The sequence below is a fragment of the Lipotes vexillifer genome, unplaced genomic scaffold (assembly GCF_000442215.2).
Source record: "Lipotes vexillifer unplaced genomic scaffold, Lipotes_vexillifer_v1.1 scaffold722, whole genome shotgun sequence".
Taxonomy (NCBI): Eukaryota; Metazoa; Chordata; class Mammalia; order Artiodactyla; family Lipotidae; genus Lipotes; species Lipotes vexillifer.
Window position 1 is genome coordinate 237,083 of NW_006795213.1, and position 22,282 is coordinate 259,364.

The 22,282-nt window shown below is 36.3% G+C and overlaps 1 protein-coding gene across 1 annotated transcript in view; it reads right to left on the reverse strand.

The window, feature by feature from the left end:
- Positions 1-22,282, reverse strand: part of GOLM2 (golgi membrane protein 2) — a 102,224-nt gene that overhangs the window by 44,947 nt on the left and 34,995 nt on the right. The window contains exons 2-6 of the mRNA XM_007467529.1: positions 12,036-12,090; positions 6,238-6,340; positions 4,441-4,531; positions 385-529; positions 6-30 (exon numbers count right to left, since the gene is read on the reverse strand). Coding sequence (XP_007467591.1) covers positions 6-30; positions 385-529; positions 4,441-4,531; positions 6,238-6,340; positions 12,036-12,090 — 419 coding nt within the window. The remainder of the gene's footprint in view (positions 1-5; positions 31-384; positions 530-4,440; positions 4,532-6,237; positions 6,341-12,035; positions 12,091-22,282) is intronic.

The following is a 22,282-nucleotide window of genomic DNA, read 5'->3' on the forward strand; positions in this document are numbered from 1 at the left end:
TTCCTGCATCACCACCTCGTTTGATTTGTTCTGCCCAAGTAACAGTAACAAAAAATATAATTTTATATTTTTCATTAAATAAATTGAAAATATTTTGAAGGAATGTAATAATCAGTTTGTAGAGCAATAGGCTATATCAAATGAATATCTTTATATCTTGCTTTGGACATAGTTGTAACTCTATAAACTTACTGTTTTTTCTTCTCTATTAAAGGATCCAAATTTGAAACAGACACCTAATCATAATGGAAGTAAAATCAAACAATATTCTTTATGATTCAATAATCCACTTCAAAATGAGAAAAATAATAGTTTTTCTATTAACACAAACTATTAGAAACTATTTCTAATAGCTTTTCTATTAACACAAAATAATAGTAATACCTTTCCCATGTGGAATATGATTGCTTGAGGGTTCTTCATGCTTGCCTGCAGCATTCTCAGCAACTTTTGGAATGTTTTTAGGTACCGCATGATGGTTTATATCCAATTCATTTCCATCTTTTGATTCAAACTTGTGGGCCTCTTGCTGTTAGATTAAGATTTGGTAACAGTAAGTATTTTTCAGTTCAAAATGTGAAACTACTGAAACAACTATTAACTTAATATTCTGAAACAATTCATTTTTTTGAAATACATACCATGGGTCTAAATTCTAAACACTTAGAGATGTGGGATATATTATTTTCTGTTCAGTTTTTATACCTGATATGAATTCAGAGAATAAGTAATATTTTTTAAAAGTCTCTATCATAAATGGCCTAAAATTTTAGGCAGAGATAGTTCCCTTTGGCTATGCTGATAATTCTCTTTGGTGATTCTGTGAGAAGACAGTCTTGCTGAGCACTGTAGGTTGCTGTGGAGGCCTACAGTTTGGCACAGTCTTGGGTGCTGTGGGCAGAGTGGATTCTGTATAGGCATATGTTGTAATCGAGTAGGATAGCAGAGAGCAGGAGGATGGCACACAGGTGTCCCCTCAAGTGTGATAGATGGCTACTGACATTGTCAGGCTTTTCCCCAAGTAGAAACAGCAAGGGTAGAAAACAGGGAAACTTCTTCCCAGATGCACTGGCTACTCAAGCATAGGAAGGAATGGCAGAACAATGCACAAGTCAATGCTCCCTGTAACCTGCTTCAACTAACCATATCTCCTCCTTGGAAACTTGAATCTTCAGGTTTATGATTAGGTCTGACTCAATTATGTGGGGGGCCAGTTTTCTCTTTTATATTGGTTGAGTTGCCTCAGTGGAAAACTGGGAGAGGCAAGGAGTCAAGTACACATGCTTGGGTTGCCATATTAATATTTAATGCATAATAATATTAACATTAAATGTTCTGTCAACTCTAAAGCATTATGCAATGCAATCATTGGTAACATTATAAAAAACAATAGTACTAAAAAATCTACAGAAAATCTAGAAAAATAGGAGGCAAATTGTAAGAATGTGTCACAATAAAGAAGAAAGGGTGCTTTGACAATCAGGTGTAGGTATTCCCATGTATCTGGCAGATAAAATCAACAACAAACATTTGCACTGTGTTTCATAGTTAACAAATTGTTTTCAAGTCTATCCTTTAGTGGAGACAAATGAACAGTTTTGGGAAAAACAAAATAAAACTGAGGCTTAAAGAAGTTTAAGCAGCTTGTTCAAGATTACAAAGCTAGAGAAGTGTGGAAAAGGGATTCAAACCACAGTCTTTCTCACTCCCACAGTTTCTGGGAACTTGGTAAGAGATAGCCAATTCTGAGAGCTTAATTGCTGATGAGTGAAATGATAAACTGAAATTTCTGAACACATCAGTATGAAGGCCAAAGGTGAGAAAATCGTTGAGGTACAACCTGAGCAGCCATCCTGCATATCTGTGCACTTTTGCTGCTACATCATAAGGCTACTTCCATAATATTCCACTGCTTTTTGATGTGGATAAAACAAACAATAATAAACAAAACTTAAAAGTCAACAAACTACTGGTCAAAAATACTTTTCCATTTAAAACAGTTAATAAAGATGTTGTCCCTTTGATGCATTATTAACGGCAATACCTTTACGTGAATCGACAATATTAAATACTATTAACAAAGTAAGATGGCTTTCTGAATGCAGTACTGTTGATTTGGTAAGGGGGCCACCTAATTGCTTTTCTGTTTTTTAATAAATTTATTTGTTTTTTTATTTTTGGCTGTGTTGGGTCTTTGTTGCTGCACGAGAGCTTTTCTCTAGTTGGGGAGAGTGGGGGCTACTGTTCGTTGCGGTGCGTGGGCTTCTCATTACGGTGGCTTCCCTTGTTGCAGAGCGCGGGCTCTAGATGCGTGGGCTTCAGTAGTTGTGGCACGTGGGCTCAGTAATTGTGGCTCGCTGGCTCTAGAGTGCAGACTCAGTAGCTGTGGCACACGGGCTTAGCTGGCCCGTGGCATATGGGATCTTCCCAGACCAGGGCTCGAACCCATGTCCCCTAAACTGACAGGCGGATTCTTAACCACTGCGCCACCAGGAAGTCCCCCTAATTGTTTTTTAAATAAACTTCTTACTCTGAAATAATTTAGATTTATAGAAAAGTAATTACCCATCTCCCAATTTCCTTTAATGTCAACATCACATTAGCACAGCACATTTGCAAAACTAAGAAACCGACATTAGTACATTATTAACTGAACTCCAGACTTTACTTAGATTTCACCACTTTTTCCATTAAGACCTTTTTCTGTTCCAGGATCCAATCCAGGATACTACACTGCATTTATTTTATTTTATTTATTTATTTATTTAATTTTTTACTACATTGTATTTAAGTACTCAGGTCTTCTTAGTCTCCTCTGGTTTATAACCATTTATCTTTGTAGCATGAAAGCAATAAACAAATGAGTGTGGCTGTGTTCTAATAAAATTGTATTTGTAGACACTAAGATTTGAATTTCTTACAACTTTCCCATGTCATAAAATATTCTTTTGACTTTTTAACCATTTTTCAATGTAACGACCGTTTTTTGCTGATGGGCAGTTAAAAACAGGCAAGAGGCTGGATTTAGTTTGCTGACCCCCTCCCCAGAGTAATTTCCAAGACAGGAATGTACTTAGTTAAAAAAAACAAAAAAATCCCTCAATACAACTTATGCTTGTTTCATATAGCTTACAATGGATTTGTTCCTACGAAAAACAACTCAAATTTCACAGAATCAACTAGTTATAGTAGTCGAAGAACAGAGAATGAGGATGAGGAGTAGATTAGGCAGCTGGTATGTCGCCCTACAAAGGAGAAATGCTCTTAAGCATCTCCATTCCTCCCGACCTTGCTCCATTTAGGGCAGGATAAGTGCAAAGAAGAACTGGAGTAGATATTAGCTAATTAATAATGTAAAAATAGCCTATAATAGAAGAGCAGAAAGGGAGAACTACACTTGGCAGGAAAAAGGAAAAAGCTTATATACGTGCTTCTTGGGAGAAGAGAAGAGAGCAAATTCATCCCATTATTTATATACTGGGCTTGTAATAACACAATTGCAACAGCAAGCCTCTTGTCCCCTTCCTTCCATGTTCTGCTATGCTCCTCTAACCATCCAGTGTCTCAATAATACCTTCTGGCTGCCCTCAATGCCACCTAGGTAGCTCACTCAGGCCTGCCATCTTCCAGCAATCTATCCCCATGTCTCTTCAAGGAAGACTGCAGATAGGCAGCAGCCATTCCACTTTATTGATTAAAAAAAATGATGCCCTCAATATCATGCTGCAAAATAGTGAAAGAGCAAACAATGAAAACTTGGTTTCCTTAGCTTCTAGTCCTTTAGATGAGATGCTGCCAAAGACCAAGAAAAATACTTTTCACTATTCAATCTCTCTTAACTCTAAATCACAAGACTTTATACAAACCACAGCTAGTCAGATTAGATTATAGTGTATAAAAAAATGAATGTCCTAATGACTAGTAAACTTCAGACAAATCCCCTCCATTTCTAGCAGGACTTTCATAATATATATCAACTGGAATTGTATGAACTAAAAGAATTTGCCACCCCCAAAATATGAATCAAAATAGTGGCTAGTGTTTCATTTCTGTGTTTTAAGAAAGGAATTCAGAATAACAAAGACTGATAATTAAGGAAAAATTTTCTCAATTTTTTTTCTATTTCTCAAAAGCATAAAATAGCAAATAGTTGATTATCCAGTAAAATGATCATCCACTTTACAACCTAAGAAATAAATAGCAAAAATTATTTTTAAAAGTCAGGTAAAAGATATTTAGCTCAAAATTAGTTTTAAGAGTTGAGGTTACACTTTTGTAAATGTCTAATTTACTCAGCAGTAAAGCCACTGCAAGTCACTTTTAGAATTAGGCAGGCTAAAATACTTAAAAATATAATGTTTTATAACAAAAATACAAATTTTAACTTCTAAATTTTAAGATTTATAACAAGAACATATTTTAAGTATTTTCAAAATTTACCTTTTGTTCCTGCAAAAACTGGTCTGCTAACTTTTTAATATTTTCTTCATGCTGTGCTCTTAATTCCTTGATCTGTTGTCCACACTGAAAACTAAATTACAAGTCATTCTTTTAGACTATTATTTTGGATTGATTCTCAAAGATGTCTAGAAGTTGAAAACATACATTTATAAGGATAAAGCATTCAGTTAGCAGGGGAGTGGGTAGGGAAGGACAACGAGCAGACATAAAAATAGCTCACAGTCAAAATTCTTACAATATTTGAACCTTTAACAGAGGATAAAAATATTGATAAAACTAATTAAAAAACAGAAATTAGAAAGATGAAAATTTATTTTTATAAATTGCATTTATAAAGAAACAACTGTCAAAGTCAACTTCAATCATAGAAGAGAAAAACACTTTAGAAAACTGTAAGACCAATATATAGTAATAGATAAGAAAAGCTAGAATTATAAGAGTTGATAAGGAGTGGCAGCAGATGATTCATCAAATAGTTAGTACTTTCAACGCAATAATAAAAGCCTAAACCATAAGAAGAGCAACAATGGAAGAAACTAATAAAGAAGAGAGAATGCAACCAGCAAGAGAAAATGTAAAGGAACAAAACACATAAAGATTGTGAATTTCCACTGGATGAGTAGTCAAAGAATACAAACAGATCATTCATGCAAAAAGAAACAAAGAATACATACACAGAAAAATGTTATCTTCCATCATTTAAAATGCAAATTAAACTTCTTATATGTATATATAGTACTATCTTATTACTATACTAGCAAAATTAAGTTAGAATTATAAAAGCCAATGTTGGTGGGGCTACAGGGAAACATTTACATTATAAATTAGTATAGTCATTTTACAAAGCAATCTTTCATATATGTGATAAGAGCAACAAGATCAATAAAACATTCCACCTCAGAAGTTCTATATTTGAGAATATAACCAGTGAAATAACGTAAGAGGGGGAAAATGCTTTTTGCACAAAGATTTTTATAGTTGATAGTCATAACAGTGAGAAAAGGAAAACTCCTACAATGGTCCAGCAGTTGGGAGAGATTAAACAAGCTTTGGTACACTAACATGCTGGAATAATATTTCTTTAATCCTAAAGGTATATATATAAAATTACTGAATGCTATTAGATTAAGACACATATATGTAACTAGATGCATACTGATAACCTACAAGAGTAAGAAGTCAGAAATGGATAAACAGTTTAAAATACAGTGAATCTTTCTAATTTTTGTTGTGTAGACCCAAAAATACCTTTAACTGAAAAACTGATTTAATACACAATAAACCCTTTTAAAGAGTAATTCTAGAAAGGCCCCTAAGAGGTTTCCCAACCTCATCACCAACAATGCAGAGGTGTAAGCAAGGGGACTGAAGTGCAGAACAGGAGAAGCAGCTGGTGCTTAGTCCCTCAGCTATTCTGGGGATATCTTCCACTGCCAGCTTTATCTTCTGGATTGACCCTCAAAAAGAACCACAGAATCTTCTTTCAGTCTTTGCCACATCTCATTCAATAAAACTCAGACCTTGAAAGATTTTCTGTCTCACAATGAACTCTACTACATGGGTAGATTCAACATGCCTTGTAAGAGATATTTTCATGTTGTTCAACATATCAAAATAAAAGAGTGATTTCAAAGAGGCATAGAAAGATAACAGAAAAGGAACTTAAAAGACCTAGTGAAATGAAAGAAGAAAAACAAAAGCCAGAAAGGAAGAAATGAATTGAAAGTTGGACAAATATTCAAGATTCGTAAATATTTGTTGCATGTAGCATCTTACCTCTCATATTCTAACCTCTTCACAAGGTAAGTACTGTTCTTCCTATAGTCCTGGAGCTGGTCTTCTTGTCGAAGAAACTCCTGACGAAGCTCAGCGAGTTGCTCTATCCACAGAAGGTAAAAATCAAAGGAATGAAGTTTACTTTACTGCTTCCCATTGAGAAGGTATGGGCTGTTCAAAAATTATATACAGGAAGTTAAATTTATATAATTAGTACCACATTTAATTGCCTTTCATACACGTGCACGGGCAATAAAACAAGATAGCCTCAGTGGTTTCACATAAATCAGAAATATTAAAAAATTATACATCTTTTCACATTATGTAGACAATATGCTAAGTTGTAGAAATAGTACAAAAAGAACTATCTCTCTAAACCTTACTGCTTTATAAAAGTAGGGAAAAAATCATATTTTTTAGGTGTATTGGTTATAGGTACAGAATTCAATTCATTCTAAATCATACTTGATTCCCAAATTAGGTACCAATCATTTTAGATCTCATTTCTAGTTCTGCTACTGAGGTTTATGTCCACATATACCAAAATTCCATTTTCAAAGCTTATAACCTCCAGACTAGAGCTAAAAGTTTTAGCTGTAATGAATAACATGAAATTTCAAACTGGACAGTAAATTAAAAGCTGGACCAGATCCCCTTTGGGAACCTTTAATCCATCATCACTGGCCCCACATTTTCTAGTCACTTCCTCTTTATCTAACCCTACAAATAAAAGAAATTCAGCCAGAAAAGAGAAACGTCAGTTTCTTGGATAGAGGATTAAAAAATTAGCCAACAGCCTTAGAAGTTAAGCAAAAGTAGTAAAGAAAGTTTTAATTTTTATAAATGGGAACAGAGGTCTATTCTGTATAAGCAATAATGACTTATTAAGATTAAAGTATAATATCTAACCATAATGTACAATATTATAACTATAACATAACATCTACTTTTCATAGAGGGCTTACAGAAATAATCTTGTTACTTTAAAGGCACTCAAAAAATGCTTGTGATGTAAGTTTTTAAAAAGCAGATATAAACATATATTTATAATATAAAATATATCCATGTAAAACAGATGAGAATAAAAATATATCAAAATGCTACCAGTGATTACACTTAGTGGTGGGATTCTGAGCATATTTTTTCTCTACTTTCTAAATTTTATTGTGGAATCATAACTATGGTGATGACAAAAAGTAAAAATGTTAAAGTCACATGAACGTTTGTTGAAGTATATAAAGTTTAACAATATGCATAATAACAGCCATTGTATAGTATTAATAATCAAATATGAAAAGTAAATGATTTACATAAAGTGCTTATAGGTAGTAAATATGCTTGCCTATTCAAGCCACATTTTTATTATTATTTTTAAAATTTATTTTTTAAAATTTATTTATTTATTTATGGCTGTGTTGGGTCTTCGTTGCTGTGTGCTGTCTTTCTCTAGTTGTGGCGAGTGGGAGCTACTCTTTGTTGCGGTGCACGGGCTTCTCACTGCGGTGGCGTCTCTTGTTGCGAAGCATGGGCTCTAGGCACACAAGCTTCAGGAGCTGTGGCATGTGGGCTCAGTAGTTGTGGCACACGGGCCCTAGAGCACAGGCTCAGTAGTTGTGGTGCATGGGCTTAGTTGCTCTGTGGCATGTGGGATCTTCCCAGACCAGGGCTCAAACCCGTGTTCCCTGCATTGGCAGGCGGATTCTTAACCACTGCGCCACCAGGGAAGCCCTATTATTTTTATTTTAATTGAGATATAACATTGTGTAAGTTCAAGGTGTACAACATGTTGATTTGATTCACTCACATATTGTGAAATGATTACCATCGTAGCATTAGCCAACATGTCCACCATCTCACATAATTACCACTTTTTTTGTGGTGAGAACATTTAAGATCTACTGTCTTAGCAACTTTCAAGTATATAATACAGTCTTGTTAACTATAATCACCATTCTGTATATAGATCACCAAAACTTATTCATCTTATAACAGTTTGTACCCTTTGACCAACATCTCATTTTCCCCACACACCTCCCAGCCCCTGGTAACCACCATTCTACTCTCTGTGTCTATGAATTTAGTCAAGTGACATTTTAAATTTCTCTTCTTACTCTATTAATTCTCCAATATATAAACACAGTTGATTTCTGTAGCTTTTCACATTACTCCCACCCTAGATAAAAGTAACAAATCTGAGGTCAGGTATCCCTGAATAACATATTCAGCTTGTTACCTGATCCCTGGTCCCATTTACTAAGAAATAGAGGGCTAGAGGTAGCAGAACTCTGGCCTCAGCTATGGATGTTGAGTCTACAGAAACAATGAGATCCCAGCAGGAGGCAGTGACAAAAAGCCTTGTAGTTTACAGACAGTGTTAGCCAGTTCCCTGAAACTGTACTCAAGAAGGAAATATTTTAGAACTGAAAGTTACTACAATTAAAAAAAAAAAAAAGAAAAATCAAATCAGCACTACCTAGTAGCTACTAGGGAATGGACCTCAACTGGTGGTCAGGACTCATTCAGGCTTCTTTTTCCTACACAGTAAACTAACTGAAGCAGCTAAGTTTACCTTCAGAATGAACCTGAGGCTTAGTATGATTTTAAGATTTGGGATGGCTTCTCTGCCTCCCCACAAAGTTTCTCACTAACAATATTTGAAATACCTTTATCAGGAAATAAAGTTTTCATTTTTAAATGGAGATAGAAGGCTTAAAATTCAATTGACAGAAAAATAAAACATCAGTATGAGTGAGTTCCAGTCCATGTAAAATATCAGATTCTAACCTATTTGAATACAGGGAAAGGATTATAAAGCATGCAGCAGATTGATGCTTTGAGTGGGCCAAAATAAAGACTTGAAAGGGGACAAGTAGAGTTCTCTGGTGGTATAGTGGTTAGGATTCGGTGCTTTCACTGCAGTGGCCAGGGTTCAATCCCTGGTTGGGAAATTGAGATCCCGCAAGCTGCATGGCGTGGCCAAAAAAATGGGGGCAAGGGGAGTAAACAGATCAGAATGCAAAACTAAAGACAAAATTTTCCTATATCACAATTTTACTTTCAACTGATTGCCATGTGTTTTCTTCATTTTAAACCCAAAGATACTCTGTGTCTAATGTGGCTGCTCTAGGTCACCACAGCAGGATGCTCGGAGTAACTTTTTTTTTTTTTTTAATTTTTGGCTGTGTTGGGTCTTCGTTGCTGCACGTGGGCTTTCTCTAGTTGCCGCAAGGAGGGGGGGGGCTACTCTTTGTTGCAGTGCACAGGCTTCTCATTGTGGTAGCTTCTCTTGTTGCGGAGCACAGGCGCTAGGCTTGCAGGCTTCAGTAGTTGTGGCACGTGGGCTCAGTAGTTGTGGCTCGCGGGCTCTAGAGCGCAGGCTCAGTAGTTGTGGTGCATGGGCTTAGTTGCTCCGCAGCATGTGGGATCTTCCCAGACCAGGGATCAAACCTGTGTCCCCTGAATTGGCAGAGGGACTCTTAACCACTGCAACACCAGGAAAGTCCCCAGAGTAACTTAATATGAGATCAGGTCCAAGGTTGATTGTGCAGGGTAGTCTAGCTCTGACAGTAATATCAGGGTATGCTATAGAAAGATATGGCCATAATCTCTCAATTTAACTTCTAGGATGATCTTTTAAAGCCAAAAAAGAAATTTACTTCTGGAAATTTTTTATTGCAAATTTTCTTTCAGTAATAGGAATAAAAATAAGGTAAGCTATTCAGAATAAATCAGTGTATAGTAGAATGTTAATTTACTGTCTCAGGCATTAAAAACCAACCCTAATCCTCTTATTTCCAAGAAAATATTAAAAGATTTTTTTTAGGATCTTGATGTGTATTAATTCCATTATATCCGACATTAATGCCAATGAAAATAGTCAAATATGGATTTTACTGTCAACTTGTCAAGAAGTTTGTTGCAGCAGAAAGAGTTCCCAGGGTGCAAAAGTCACATTAATGAAATTCAATCCCAAGCATCCAAGCTTCAGTAACTGCACTAAAACCAAAAGTTGCATGGTATGAGTTCAAATCAAAGCTTTTTTCTCTGCTAAAGATTACCATCAAAATTTCAAAACATCTCAAGATCTACTTCAACACATACAGCAAAATAAAGATTTTTACTCAGTAACATAGGCTGTCATTTTCTCTGACATGTACTAGCAAAACCCATAGGACTTCCTATTCAACTGATCTATTACTATTTAATAAGAAATATACTTGGATGACAAGCAAAATCATTTGTAAAAACTGCAAGCTGGAAGCAGCACTGACAGTGTGCCATCTCCTGTGTCATCCTGTGCACTCCTGTGAGTCAAAAAGAGTAGAATATGGACACATATGCAACAACAATAAACGTGGCCAACCAGAAAGTAAATTTTTAATAGAAAATAAAAGCTGTTCTAAATCATAGATAGTAAAAAATTAATAATTCCTATGTCTGGGTTATAACACACAAATGATATTTCCTAATGGATTTGCTAGGTGAGAAGCAAAACTTACATAAATTACAAAGTCAACATAGGTTGACTTTTTCAAGAGGATGTTTGAAAATATATTACCTGGGATGTCCCTGGTGGTGCAGTGGTTAAGAAGCTGCCTGCCAATGCAGGGGGCACAGGTTCGATCCTCAGTCTGGGAAGATCTCACATGCCGCGGAGCAACTAAGCCCGTGTGCCACAACTACTGAGCCTGTGCTCTAGAGCCCACAAGCCAAAACTACTGATCTCGTGCGCCCCAACTACTGAAGCCCGTGAACTCTAGGGCCCGCATGCTATAACTACTGTGTGCTGCAACTACTGAAGTCCGCGTGCCTAGAGCCCGTGCTCCACAACAAGAGAAGCCACCGCAATGAGAAGCCCACACACTGAAATGAAGAGTAGCCCCAGCTCATGGCAACTAGAGAAAGCCCACATGCAGCAACAAAGACCCAACACAGTCAATAAATAAATAAATAAATAAAAATAAATTTGAAAAATATATGCATGTATTACCTAATTCTATCTAAATAGGTTTAAAATGGTTATAAAGATATAGTTATGAAATTAGAGAGCAAGTATTACCCACATATATAAACTCAGAGTCACTGCATGCAAAGTTTTAAAATATATAGTGTTGTAATCAAAAGGTATGAGGGAGAAGTGGGATAGTCCTCAGACCCCAAACTCCAGTGACAGTGTGAAGTAATGTAAGCAGACGATAGAGCTTGTTCTCTACCTATTATTTTTCATAAGAGCTTTAGTCATCTCCTATCACTTCATCTAAGTGAAAAAAAATCTGTCTTCTTACTTTCTTTCTATCTACCTACCTACCTACCTACCTATCAAATCCGTCTCCAGGTTTCTTCCCAGTTTTTGTTGCAGGTTTCTTTGATCCTGGGCTATCTAAAACATTAAGTTTGGAGGATCTTTCCAAAGCATCCCTAGATCTGAATGGATTATTTTAGCAGATTGGACACAGTACAGAGGAATCATCCCTAACCTTTTCCCTAGAAATCTGACAGTCTCCGAAGTTACACCTCAATTTTCTCTCAGGATTCTTCTAACATTTCATTGCATGAGCTCTGTCTACAGCACAAGATTAAAATGCAGACCTCAAATATTAACTTGCACTTATTATATATAAAGCAACATTAAAAATTTTTCATTATATCTTAAGACAAAAGGATAAATGTTTTGCCATCAGAGGAGCTTTGTTCAAAAATTCTATTTCATTTAGCTGTTTAACTTGAGGATTTCTTAATTCTTCAGGATTTTAGACATTTAGTGACCTTTATCTTTAATCTGTAATTAAGTTTCTTACCCTTTAAATGATGTATGTCTGCCATCTGATATGATATGTTGTTCTGCAGTTTAACCTGAAAAAAAAATCATTTTCATTTTACTAAAGAATATGTAGCTTTGCTCATATTTACTTTTTTTCCCTCATATTCACTTTGAGCTTGATCATAAGTACAAAAGAAAAATCCTTAAGTTATGCATACCACACCACTTTCCAAAAAGAATTAGAAATAAGTTCTGATTTTGTAATACTCATTTAAAATTTACACAAGAATATTCATTTTACTTAATATATAGTATAACAATTTTCAAGTTTTTAAGTTTGATTCCAAAGGATGGAGGATGAGACCATAGGAAAAAGAACAAACATCTTCCTTTCTTCATCTCCCAAACATTCAGAGGGTATCCTCCGTTGGAAAAGAACCACCAATGCTTCTCCAGTTCTTTTTAGGGTAAAGGCAGTCTGAAATCTCTGCCTAGAACTTGAACAACAGTGAAGAAGAGCACCTTTTATCATCAAAGCCATGTGGATGAAAGGCTCTTGGTGCTGCAGCCAGGAGTCAGTGCTGTGCCTCTGAGGTGGGAGAGCCAACTTCAGGACACTGGTCCATAAGAGACCTCCCATCTCCACATAATATCAAATGGCGAAAATCTCCCAGAGATCTCCACCTCAACACCAATACCCAGCTTCACTCAACGACCAGTAAGCTACAGTGCTGGACATCCTATGCCAAACAACTAGCAAGACAGGAACACAACACCACCCATTAGCAGAGAGGCTGCCTAAGATCATAATAAGTCCACAGAAACCACAAAACACACCACCAGACATGGACCTGCCCACCAGAAAGACAAGATCCAGCCTCGTTCACCAGAACACAGGCACTAGTCCCCTCCACCAGGAAGCCTACACAACCCACTAACCAACTTTAGCCACTGGGGACAGACACCAAAAACAACGGGAACTACGAACCTGCAGCCTGCATAAAGGAGACCCAAAACACAGTAAGATAAGCAAAATGAGAAGACAGAAAAACACAAAGCAGATTAAGGAGCAAGATAAAAACCCACCAGACCTAACAAATGAAGAGGAAATAGGCAGTCTACCTGAAAAAGAATTCAGAATCATGATAGTAAAGATGATCCAAAATCTTGAAAATTGAATAGAGAAAATGCAAGAAACATTTAATAAGGACCTAGAAGAACTAAAGATGAAACAAGCAATGATGAACAACAAAATAAATGAAACTAAAAATACTCTAGAAGGGATCAACAGCAGAATAACTGAGGCAGAAGAACGGATAAGTGACCCGGAAGATAAAGTAGTGGAAATGACTACTGCAGAGCAGAATAAAGAAAAAAGAACGAAAAGAACCGAGGACAGTCTCAGAGACCCCTGGGACAACATTACACGCTCCAACATTCAAATTATAGGGGTTCCAGAAGAAGAAGAGAAAAAGAAAGGGTCTGAGAAAATATTTGAAGAGATTATAGTTGAAAACTTCCCTAATATGGGAAAGGAAATAGTTAATCAAGTCCAGGAAGCACAGAGAGTCCCATACAGGATAAATCCAAGGAGAAACACGCCAAGACACATATTAATCAAACTGTCAAAAATTAAATACAAAGAAAACATATTAAAAGCAGCAAGGGAAAAACAACAAATAACATACAAGGGAATCCCCATAAGGTTAACAGCTGATCCTTCAGCAGAAATTCTGCAAGGCAGAAGGGAGTGGCAGGACATATTTAAAGTGATGAAGGAGAAAAACCTACAACCAAGATTACTCTACCCAGCAAGGATCTCATTCAGATTTGATGGAGAAATTAAAACCTTTACAGAAAAGCAAATGCTGAGAGAGTTCAGCACCACCAAACCAGCTTTACAACAAATGTTAAAGGATTTTCTCTAGGCAAGAAACACAAGAGAAGGAAAAGACCTATAATAACAAACCCAAAACAATTAAGAAAATGGGAATAGGAACATACATATTGATAATTACCTTAAATGTAAATGGATTAAATGCTCCCACCAAAAGACACAGACTGGCTGAACAGATACAAAAACAAGACCCATATATATGCTGTCTACAAGAGACCCACTTCAGACCTAGAGACACATACAGACTGAAAGTAAGGGGATGGAAAAAGATATTCCATGCAAATGGAAACCAAAAGAAAGCTGGAGTAGCAATTCTCATATCAGACAAAATAGACTTTAAAATAAGGACTATCAGAAGAGACAAAGAAGGACACTACATAATGATTAAGGGATCGATCCAAGAAGAAGATATAACAATTGTAAATATTTATGCACCCAACATAGGAGCACCTCAATACATAAGGCAAAAACTAGCAGCCATAAAAGGGGAAATCGACAGTAACACATTCATAGTAGGGGACTTCAACACCCCACTTTCACCAATGGACAGATCATCCAAAATGAAAATAAATAAGGAAACACAAGCTTTAAATGATACATTAAACAGGATGGACTTAATTGATATTTATAGGACACTCCATCCAAAAACAACAGAATACACATTTTTCTCAAGTGCTCATGGAACATTCTCCAGGATAGATCATATCTTGGGTCACAAATCAAGCCTTGGTAAATTTAAGAAAATTGAAATTGTATCAAGTATCTTTTCCGACCACAACGCCATGAGACTAGATATCAATTATAGGAAAAGATCTGTAAAAAATACAAACACATGGAGGCTAAACAATACACTACTTAATAACGAAGTGATCACTGAAGAAATCAAAGAGGAAATTAAAAAATACCTAGAAACAAATGACAATGGAGACACGACGACCCAAAACCTATGGGATGCAGCAAAAGCAGTTCTAAGAGGGAAGTTTATAGCAATACAATCCTACCTTAAGAAACAGGAAACATCTCGAATAAACAACCTAACCTTGCACCTAAAGCAATTAGAGAAAGAAGAACAAAAAAACCCCAAAGTTAGCAGAAGGAAAGAAATCATAAAAATCAGATCAGAAATAAATGAAAAAGAAATGAAGGAAACGATAGCAAAGATGAATAAAACTAAAAGCTGGTTCTTTGAGAAGTAAAACAAAATTGATAAACCACTAGCCAGACTCATCAAGAAAAAAAGTGAGAAGACTCAAATCAATAGATTTAGAAATGAAGAAGGAGAAGTAACAACTGACACTGCAGAAATACAAAAGATCATGAGAGATTACTACAAGCAACTCTATGCCAATAAAATGGACAACCTGGAAGAAATGGTCAAATTCTTAGAAATGCACAACCTGCCAAGACTGAATCAGGAAGAAATAGAAAATATGAACAGACCAACCACGGGCAATGAAATTGAAACTGTGATTAAAAATCTTGCAACAAACAAAAGCCCAGGACCAGATGGCTTCACAGGCGAATTCTATCAAACATTTAGAGAAGAGCTAACACCCCTATCCTTCTCAAACTCTTCCAAAGTATAGCAGAGAGAGGAACACTCCCAAACTCATTCTACGAGGCCACCATCACCTTGATACCAAAACCAGACAAGGATGTCACAAAGAAAGAAAACTACAGGCCAATATCACTGATGAACATAGATGCAAAAATCCTCAACAAAATACTAGCAAACAGAATCCAACAGCACATTAAAAGGATCATACACCATGATCAAGTGGGGTTTATTCCAGGAATGCAAGGATTCTTCAATATACGCAAATCTATCAATGTGATTAACCATATTAACAAATTGAAGGAGAAAAACCATATGATCATCTCAATAGATGCAGAGAAAGCTTTTGACAAAATTCAACACCCATTTATGATAAAAACCCTGCAGAAAGTAGGTGTAGAGGGAACTTTCCTCAATATAATAAAGGCCGTATATGACAAGCCCACAGCCAACATCATCCTCAATGGCGAAAAACTGAAAGCATTTCCACTAAGGTCAGGAACAAGACAAGGTTGCCCACTCTCACCACTCTTATTCAACATAGTTTTGGAAGTTTTAGCCACAGCAATCAGAGAAGAAAAGGAAATAAAAGGAATCCAAATCGGAAAAGAAGAAGTAAAGCTGTCACTGTTTGCAGATGACATGATACTATACATAGAGAATCCTAAAGATGCTACCAGAAAACTACTAGAGCTAATCAATGAATTTGGTAAAGTAGCAGGATACAAAATTAATGCACAGAAATCTCTGGCATTCCTATATACTAACGATGAAAAATCTGAAAGTGAAATCAAGAAAACACTCCCATTTACCATTGCAACAAAAAGAATAAAATATCTAGGAATAAACCTACCTAAGGAGACAAAAGACCTGTATGCAGAAAATTATAAGACACTGATGAAAGAAATTAAAGATGATACAAACAGATGGAGAGATATACCATGTTCTTGGATTGGAAGAATCAACATTGTGAAAATGACTCTACTCCCCAAAGCAATCTATAGATTCAATGCAATCCCTATCAAACTACCACTGGCATTTTTCACAGAACTAGAACAAAAAATTTCACAATTTGTATGGAAACACAAAAGACCCCGAATAGCCAAAGCAATCTTGAGAACAAAAAATGGAGCTGGAGGAATCAGGCTGCCTGACTTCAGACTATACTACAAAGCTACAGTAATCAAGACAGTATGGTACTGGCACAAAAACAGAAAGATAGATCAATGGAATAGGATAGAAAGCCCAGAGATAAACCCATGCACATATGGTCACCTTATCTTTGATAAAGGTGGCAGGAATATACAGTGGAGAAAGGACAGCCTCTTCAATAAGTGGTGCTGGGAAAACTGGACAGGTACATGTAAAAGTATGAGATTAGATCACTCCCTAACACCATACACAAAAATAAGCTCAAAATGGATTAAAGACCTAAATGTAAGGCCAGAAACTATCAAACTCTTAGAGGAAAACATAGGCAGAACACTCTATGACATAAATCACAGCAAGATCCTTCTTGACCCATCTCCTAGAGTAATGGAGATAAAAACAAAAATAAACAAATGGGACCTAATGAAACTTCAAAGCTTTTGCACAGCAAAGGAAACCATAATAAACAAGAAAAGACAACCCTCAGAATGGGAGAAAATATTTGCAAATGAAGCAACTGACAAAGGATTAATCTCCAAAATTTTCAAGCAGCTCATACAGCTCAATAACAAAAAAACAAATAATCCAATCCAAAAATGGGCAGCAGACCTAAACAGACATTTCTCTAAAGAAGATATACAGACTGCCAACAAACACATGAAAGAATGTTCAACATCACTAATCATTAGAGAAATCCAAATCAAAATTACAATGAGATATCATCTCACACCAGTCAGAATGGCCATCATTGAAAAATCTAGAAACAATAAATGCTGGAGAGGGTGTGGAGAAAAGGCAACACTCTTGCACTGCTGGTGGGAATGTGAATTGGTACAGCCACTATGGAGAACAGTATGGAGGTTCTTTAAAAAACTACAAATAGAACTACCATACGACCCAGCAATCCCACTACTGGGCATATACCCTGAGGAAACCATAATTCAAAAAGAGTCATGTACCAAAATGTTCATTGCAGCTCTATGTACAATAGCCCGGAGATGGAAACAACCTAAGTGCCCATCATCGGATGAATGGATAAAGAAGATGTGGCACATATGTACAAAGGAATATTACTCAGCCATAAAAAGAAATGAAATTGAGCTATTTGTAATGAGGTGGATGGACCTAGAGTCTGTCAAACAGAGTGAAGTAAGTCAGAAAGAGAACGACAAATACCGTATGCTAACACATATATATGGAATTTAAGAAAAAAAATGTCATGAAGAACCTAGGGGTAAGACAGGAATAAAGACACAAACCTACTAGAGAATGCACTTGAGGATATGGGGAGGGGGAAGGGTAAGCTGTGAGAAAGTGAGAGAGTGGCGTGGACATATATACACTACCAAACTTAAGGTAGATAGCTAGTGGGAAGCAGCCGCCTAGCACAGGGAGATCAGCTCCGTGCTTTGTGACCACCTGGAGAGGTGGGATAGGGAGGGTGGGAGGGAGGGAGATGCAAAAGGGAAGAGATATGGGAACATATGTATATGTATAACTGATTCACTTTGTTATAAAGCAGAAACTAACACACCATTGTAAAGCAATTATACTCCAGTAAAGATGTAAACAAAAAAAAAAAAGAAAAAGTTTTTGAGTTGAATATTGCTTAATAGTATGGTTTCTCGAAATCTTACCAGAGGATTTTCAATTCTATGTTAAGAAAAGAATTGTCTGAATCAATTAATGTCAAGTCAAAAATAATTATTTTTTATCAACATCCCACAGGATGACAGATACTACACAGGATTCATTGCTATAGTCACTGTCCTCTAGGTGCCAGTATACAAGAGCACCAGGAACTTAAAGTGTACCAAAATATGACTCAGTTTAAGGCTTACCACTTAATTTAAAAATTAAGACAAGGCATTGGATAGCCAGGATATCAAAGAACTACTTTGTCTCAGTTCTTGCTTAAACAGGTTTCATCTCATTGTAAAATGCAACTAAAATACTGTAAACAGGTTATCTTGTCAACCTCAAGAGTAACATTATTTTCAAAGGTGCAGACTGATTCATACTGATGAAAAGCAGCACCATGAGTGGCAAAATGATTATGCTAAATACCACTTCAATCTCTAAAGAAGAAAACTTTAACTTTTCATCTTGAAATAATTATAGGTTCATAGGAAATTGCAAAGATAGCACAGATAAATCCCATATACCCTTTACACAATTTCCCGCAATGGGTACGTCTTATACAACAATATGACATCAAAATCAGGAAACTGACAATGTGTATGTATATAGTTATATGCCATTTTATCATATGTATAGATTCATGTAAACACCATCAAAATCAAGATACAGACCTATTCCATCGTCACAAATATCTCCCTCATGCTATCCTTCATAGTCAAACCTATCCTCCTTCCCCACTATACCTGATCCCTGGTAACCACTAATTTGTTCTCCACTCCGTAATTTTGTCATTTCAAGAATATTATATAAATGGAATCATATAGTATGTGACCGTTTGAGATTTTTTTCAATCAACATAATGCATAGTTGTATACATCAATAGTTCATTCCTTTTTATTGCTGACTAGTATTTCGATATGAATGTACAATAGTTTGTTTAAGCATTCAACTACTTCAGAACATATTGGTGTTTCTAGTTTTTGGCTATAACAAATACAGCAGCTATGAAAAACTGTGTACAGATTTTTACATGAATATTAGTTTTTATTTCTCTGGAATAAATGCCCAGGAGTGAGACTGCTGGGTTGTATGGTAACTCTATGTTTAGTTTTTAAAGAAACTGTCATGTTATTTTCCAGAGTGTCCATGACATTTTCAACTACGTTTTAAGAACTTATTGTGCCAAGGTACTGGATGGGAGAGTATAAAACAATTAGAAAACATGAGAGCAGTCTCAAAGAATCAGTAGGCAAGGTAGCACCTAAACTAGTATAATTACTATAGGATTTCAGAGATGATTCCTACCTAATATGATCAGGAAAGTTTCTTGGAAGGGGTCTTATCCAAATTAGGCATTGAAGGCTAGGTAAAACTCTAAATAAGTAGAAAAAAGCATTTCAGATAGAGGAGGTGGCATAAGAAAAGGTACAGAGGTTTACGAAAGCATGAGACATATATGAAGACCCCACCAAAGTACTGTTTGGCTAAAGCACATGATACAGGGAAAACTATAATAATGAGGAAGGTTGGGAAAAAAAAGACTGGAGGGCCCTTCCACTGATATGAAATGTCCAGACTAGGCAAATCCATAGAGACAAAAAGTAATTAGTGGTTGCCAGGGGCTGAAGGGAGGGGGAATGAAGGGTGACCTCCTAATGGGCGTGGGGTTTCTTTTTGGGGTGATAAAAATGTTCTGGAATTAAATAGGGAGATGGCTGCACAACTTTGTGAGTATACTAAAAACCTCTGAACTGCACACTTAAAAAGGGCAAATTTCATGGTCTTTGAATTATATCAACATTTTAATGCAAAAAATAAAAATGCTGAGGGTACTATGGGGCACCATATAGGAAACTGGGGATAAAACAATGGATAAACACTAGGCACTCAAGTTTACTATTTAGAAGACACAGTCAAGTAGACAGGTAATTATAGTAAAATAAGTGCTATTATTGGATTCTACAGACAGGATGGCAGAACTTAGTAAAAGCATTTAAATCCAGCCTTGGGGGAATGAGAGGAGGTTTCTGGAGATGATAACTGAAATAAGTCCAGCAGGAAGAATAGTGGTTAGCCAGGTGGATGTAGGGAGAGGGAAAGGAAACGTGTCAAAACTTCGAAGTGAAAAACACTGCACATCAGAGAAACTGCAAGAAGTTCTAAGCAGTTTTAAGCTGGAATAGAGAGTTGGGGGAAATGACAAGAAATATGACTAGAAAGATAAGCAAGGTCCACATTACAAAGCATCTTACCAAGGAATGTGGATACATTCCACTGGCTATGGTCAACTTTTTTATAAAGGACTTCAAACAACGTAATGAAACCCAATTTGCATTTTAAAAAGTCAATCTGGCTTCAGTATGATGAGTGGACTAGAGAGACAAGACTAGAGAGACCAGGTAAGACAGTAGGAGAATGGGGGACTACTGTTGTTTTTCAAGTGAGAGAAAATGTTCCTTTAAGCCAGGGGTGGGCAAATTATGCCTGTGAGCCAAATCTAGCCTGCTGCCTGCTTTTGTATGGATGGCAAACAAAGGATGGTTTTTACATTTTTAAATGGTTGGAGAGAAAAGCCAAAAGAATATTTCATGAATTATATGAAATTCAAATTTCAGTGTCTATAAATTAAGTTTTATGGGAAATAGCCCCACCCATTCATTTCCATATTGTCTATGGCTGCTTTGGAGCTGCAGTGATTGCAAAAAAGATCTTATGGACTGCAAAGCCTAAAGTATTTACTATCTGGCCCTTTATAGAAAAAGTTTGCCAATCCCTGGTCCAAACTAACAGAATGAGAACAGAGAGATAAATATATGTGAGAGATATTAAAGGGGAACAATGAATAGTCTAACTGATTGATTAGATAGAGGAGTAAAAGAAGAAACATTAAGGATGATGTTTAAATTTCTAGAGTAAGGGGACTAAGGTAAGACTGCAATACTCCATAATAGGGAAACACAGGAGAAACAGACTTGGGATGGGAGGGAGAAGTGGGGACATGATTCTTTTTCAGATTTGGACCTACTGAATTTGAGGCACTTGTGACACACCCAACAGATCTTTAGTAGGAAGTTGGACATATGGGTTTAGAGCTTGGGCATAGATGATTTGAGAGTTATTCGCATACGGATGGCGATTAAAGCCATGGGAATGATATCACTGATGAAAAGCTGCAATAGGCAGCAGGAAAATCTGATACCAACAGCTATGTGATCTGCTGACTACTAAGAACTGCTTTCTAATAACTTCTAATTAGCCTATGTCTATTTTCTTTCCCGTTTCTTTTACAGTAGTCCCCCACGCCCCCAATCTGTGGTTTTGCTTTCTGTGGTTTCAGTTACCAGCAGTCTGAAAATTCCAGAAATAAACGATTTATAAGTTTTAAATTGCGGGCTGTTATGAGTAACGTGATGAAATCTGGGTGACACGCTCCGTCCTTCCTGGGATCCCTAACCATCAACATCACCCGCTCCTAACATCCAACCACTCACAGTGCCATGGCTCGATGATCCAAGATCACCCAAAGCAAGTGATCCTCCTTCTAACCTATCAGCAAAAAAGTCAATAGTAGTTTAATGCTACATCATTCATCTCATTTCATCTCACCACGCAGGCATTTTATCATCTCACATCCTCAAAAGAAGGGTGAGTAAAGTACAAGATATTATATTTTGAGAGAGAGAGAGACCACATTCATGTAACTTTGATTACAGTATATTGTTATAATTGTTCTATTTTATTATTATTAATCTCTTACTGTGCCTTATTTAGAAATTAAACTTTATTGTAGGTAAAGTTTGTATGTATGTATGTATGTATGTATGTATAAAACATAGTATATATAGGGTGTAGTACTATTCATGGTTTCAGGTATAAACTGGGGGTCTTCATATGCATCCCCCGAGGATAAGGGGGGATTATTGTATTTTCATGATCCAATTTCTTTTTACATTTTTTGCCCCTCCAAAGAACATAGCCATCCTTTATTTTTGTTTTCAACAAGTTTGCATTACTTTGTTTTTTATCCATTATTACGACGCTC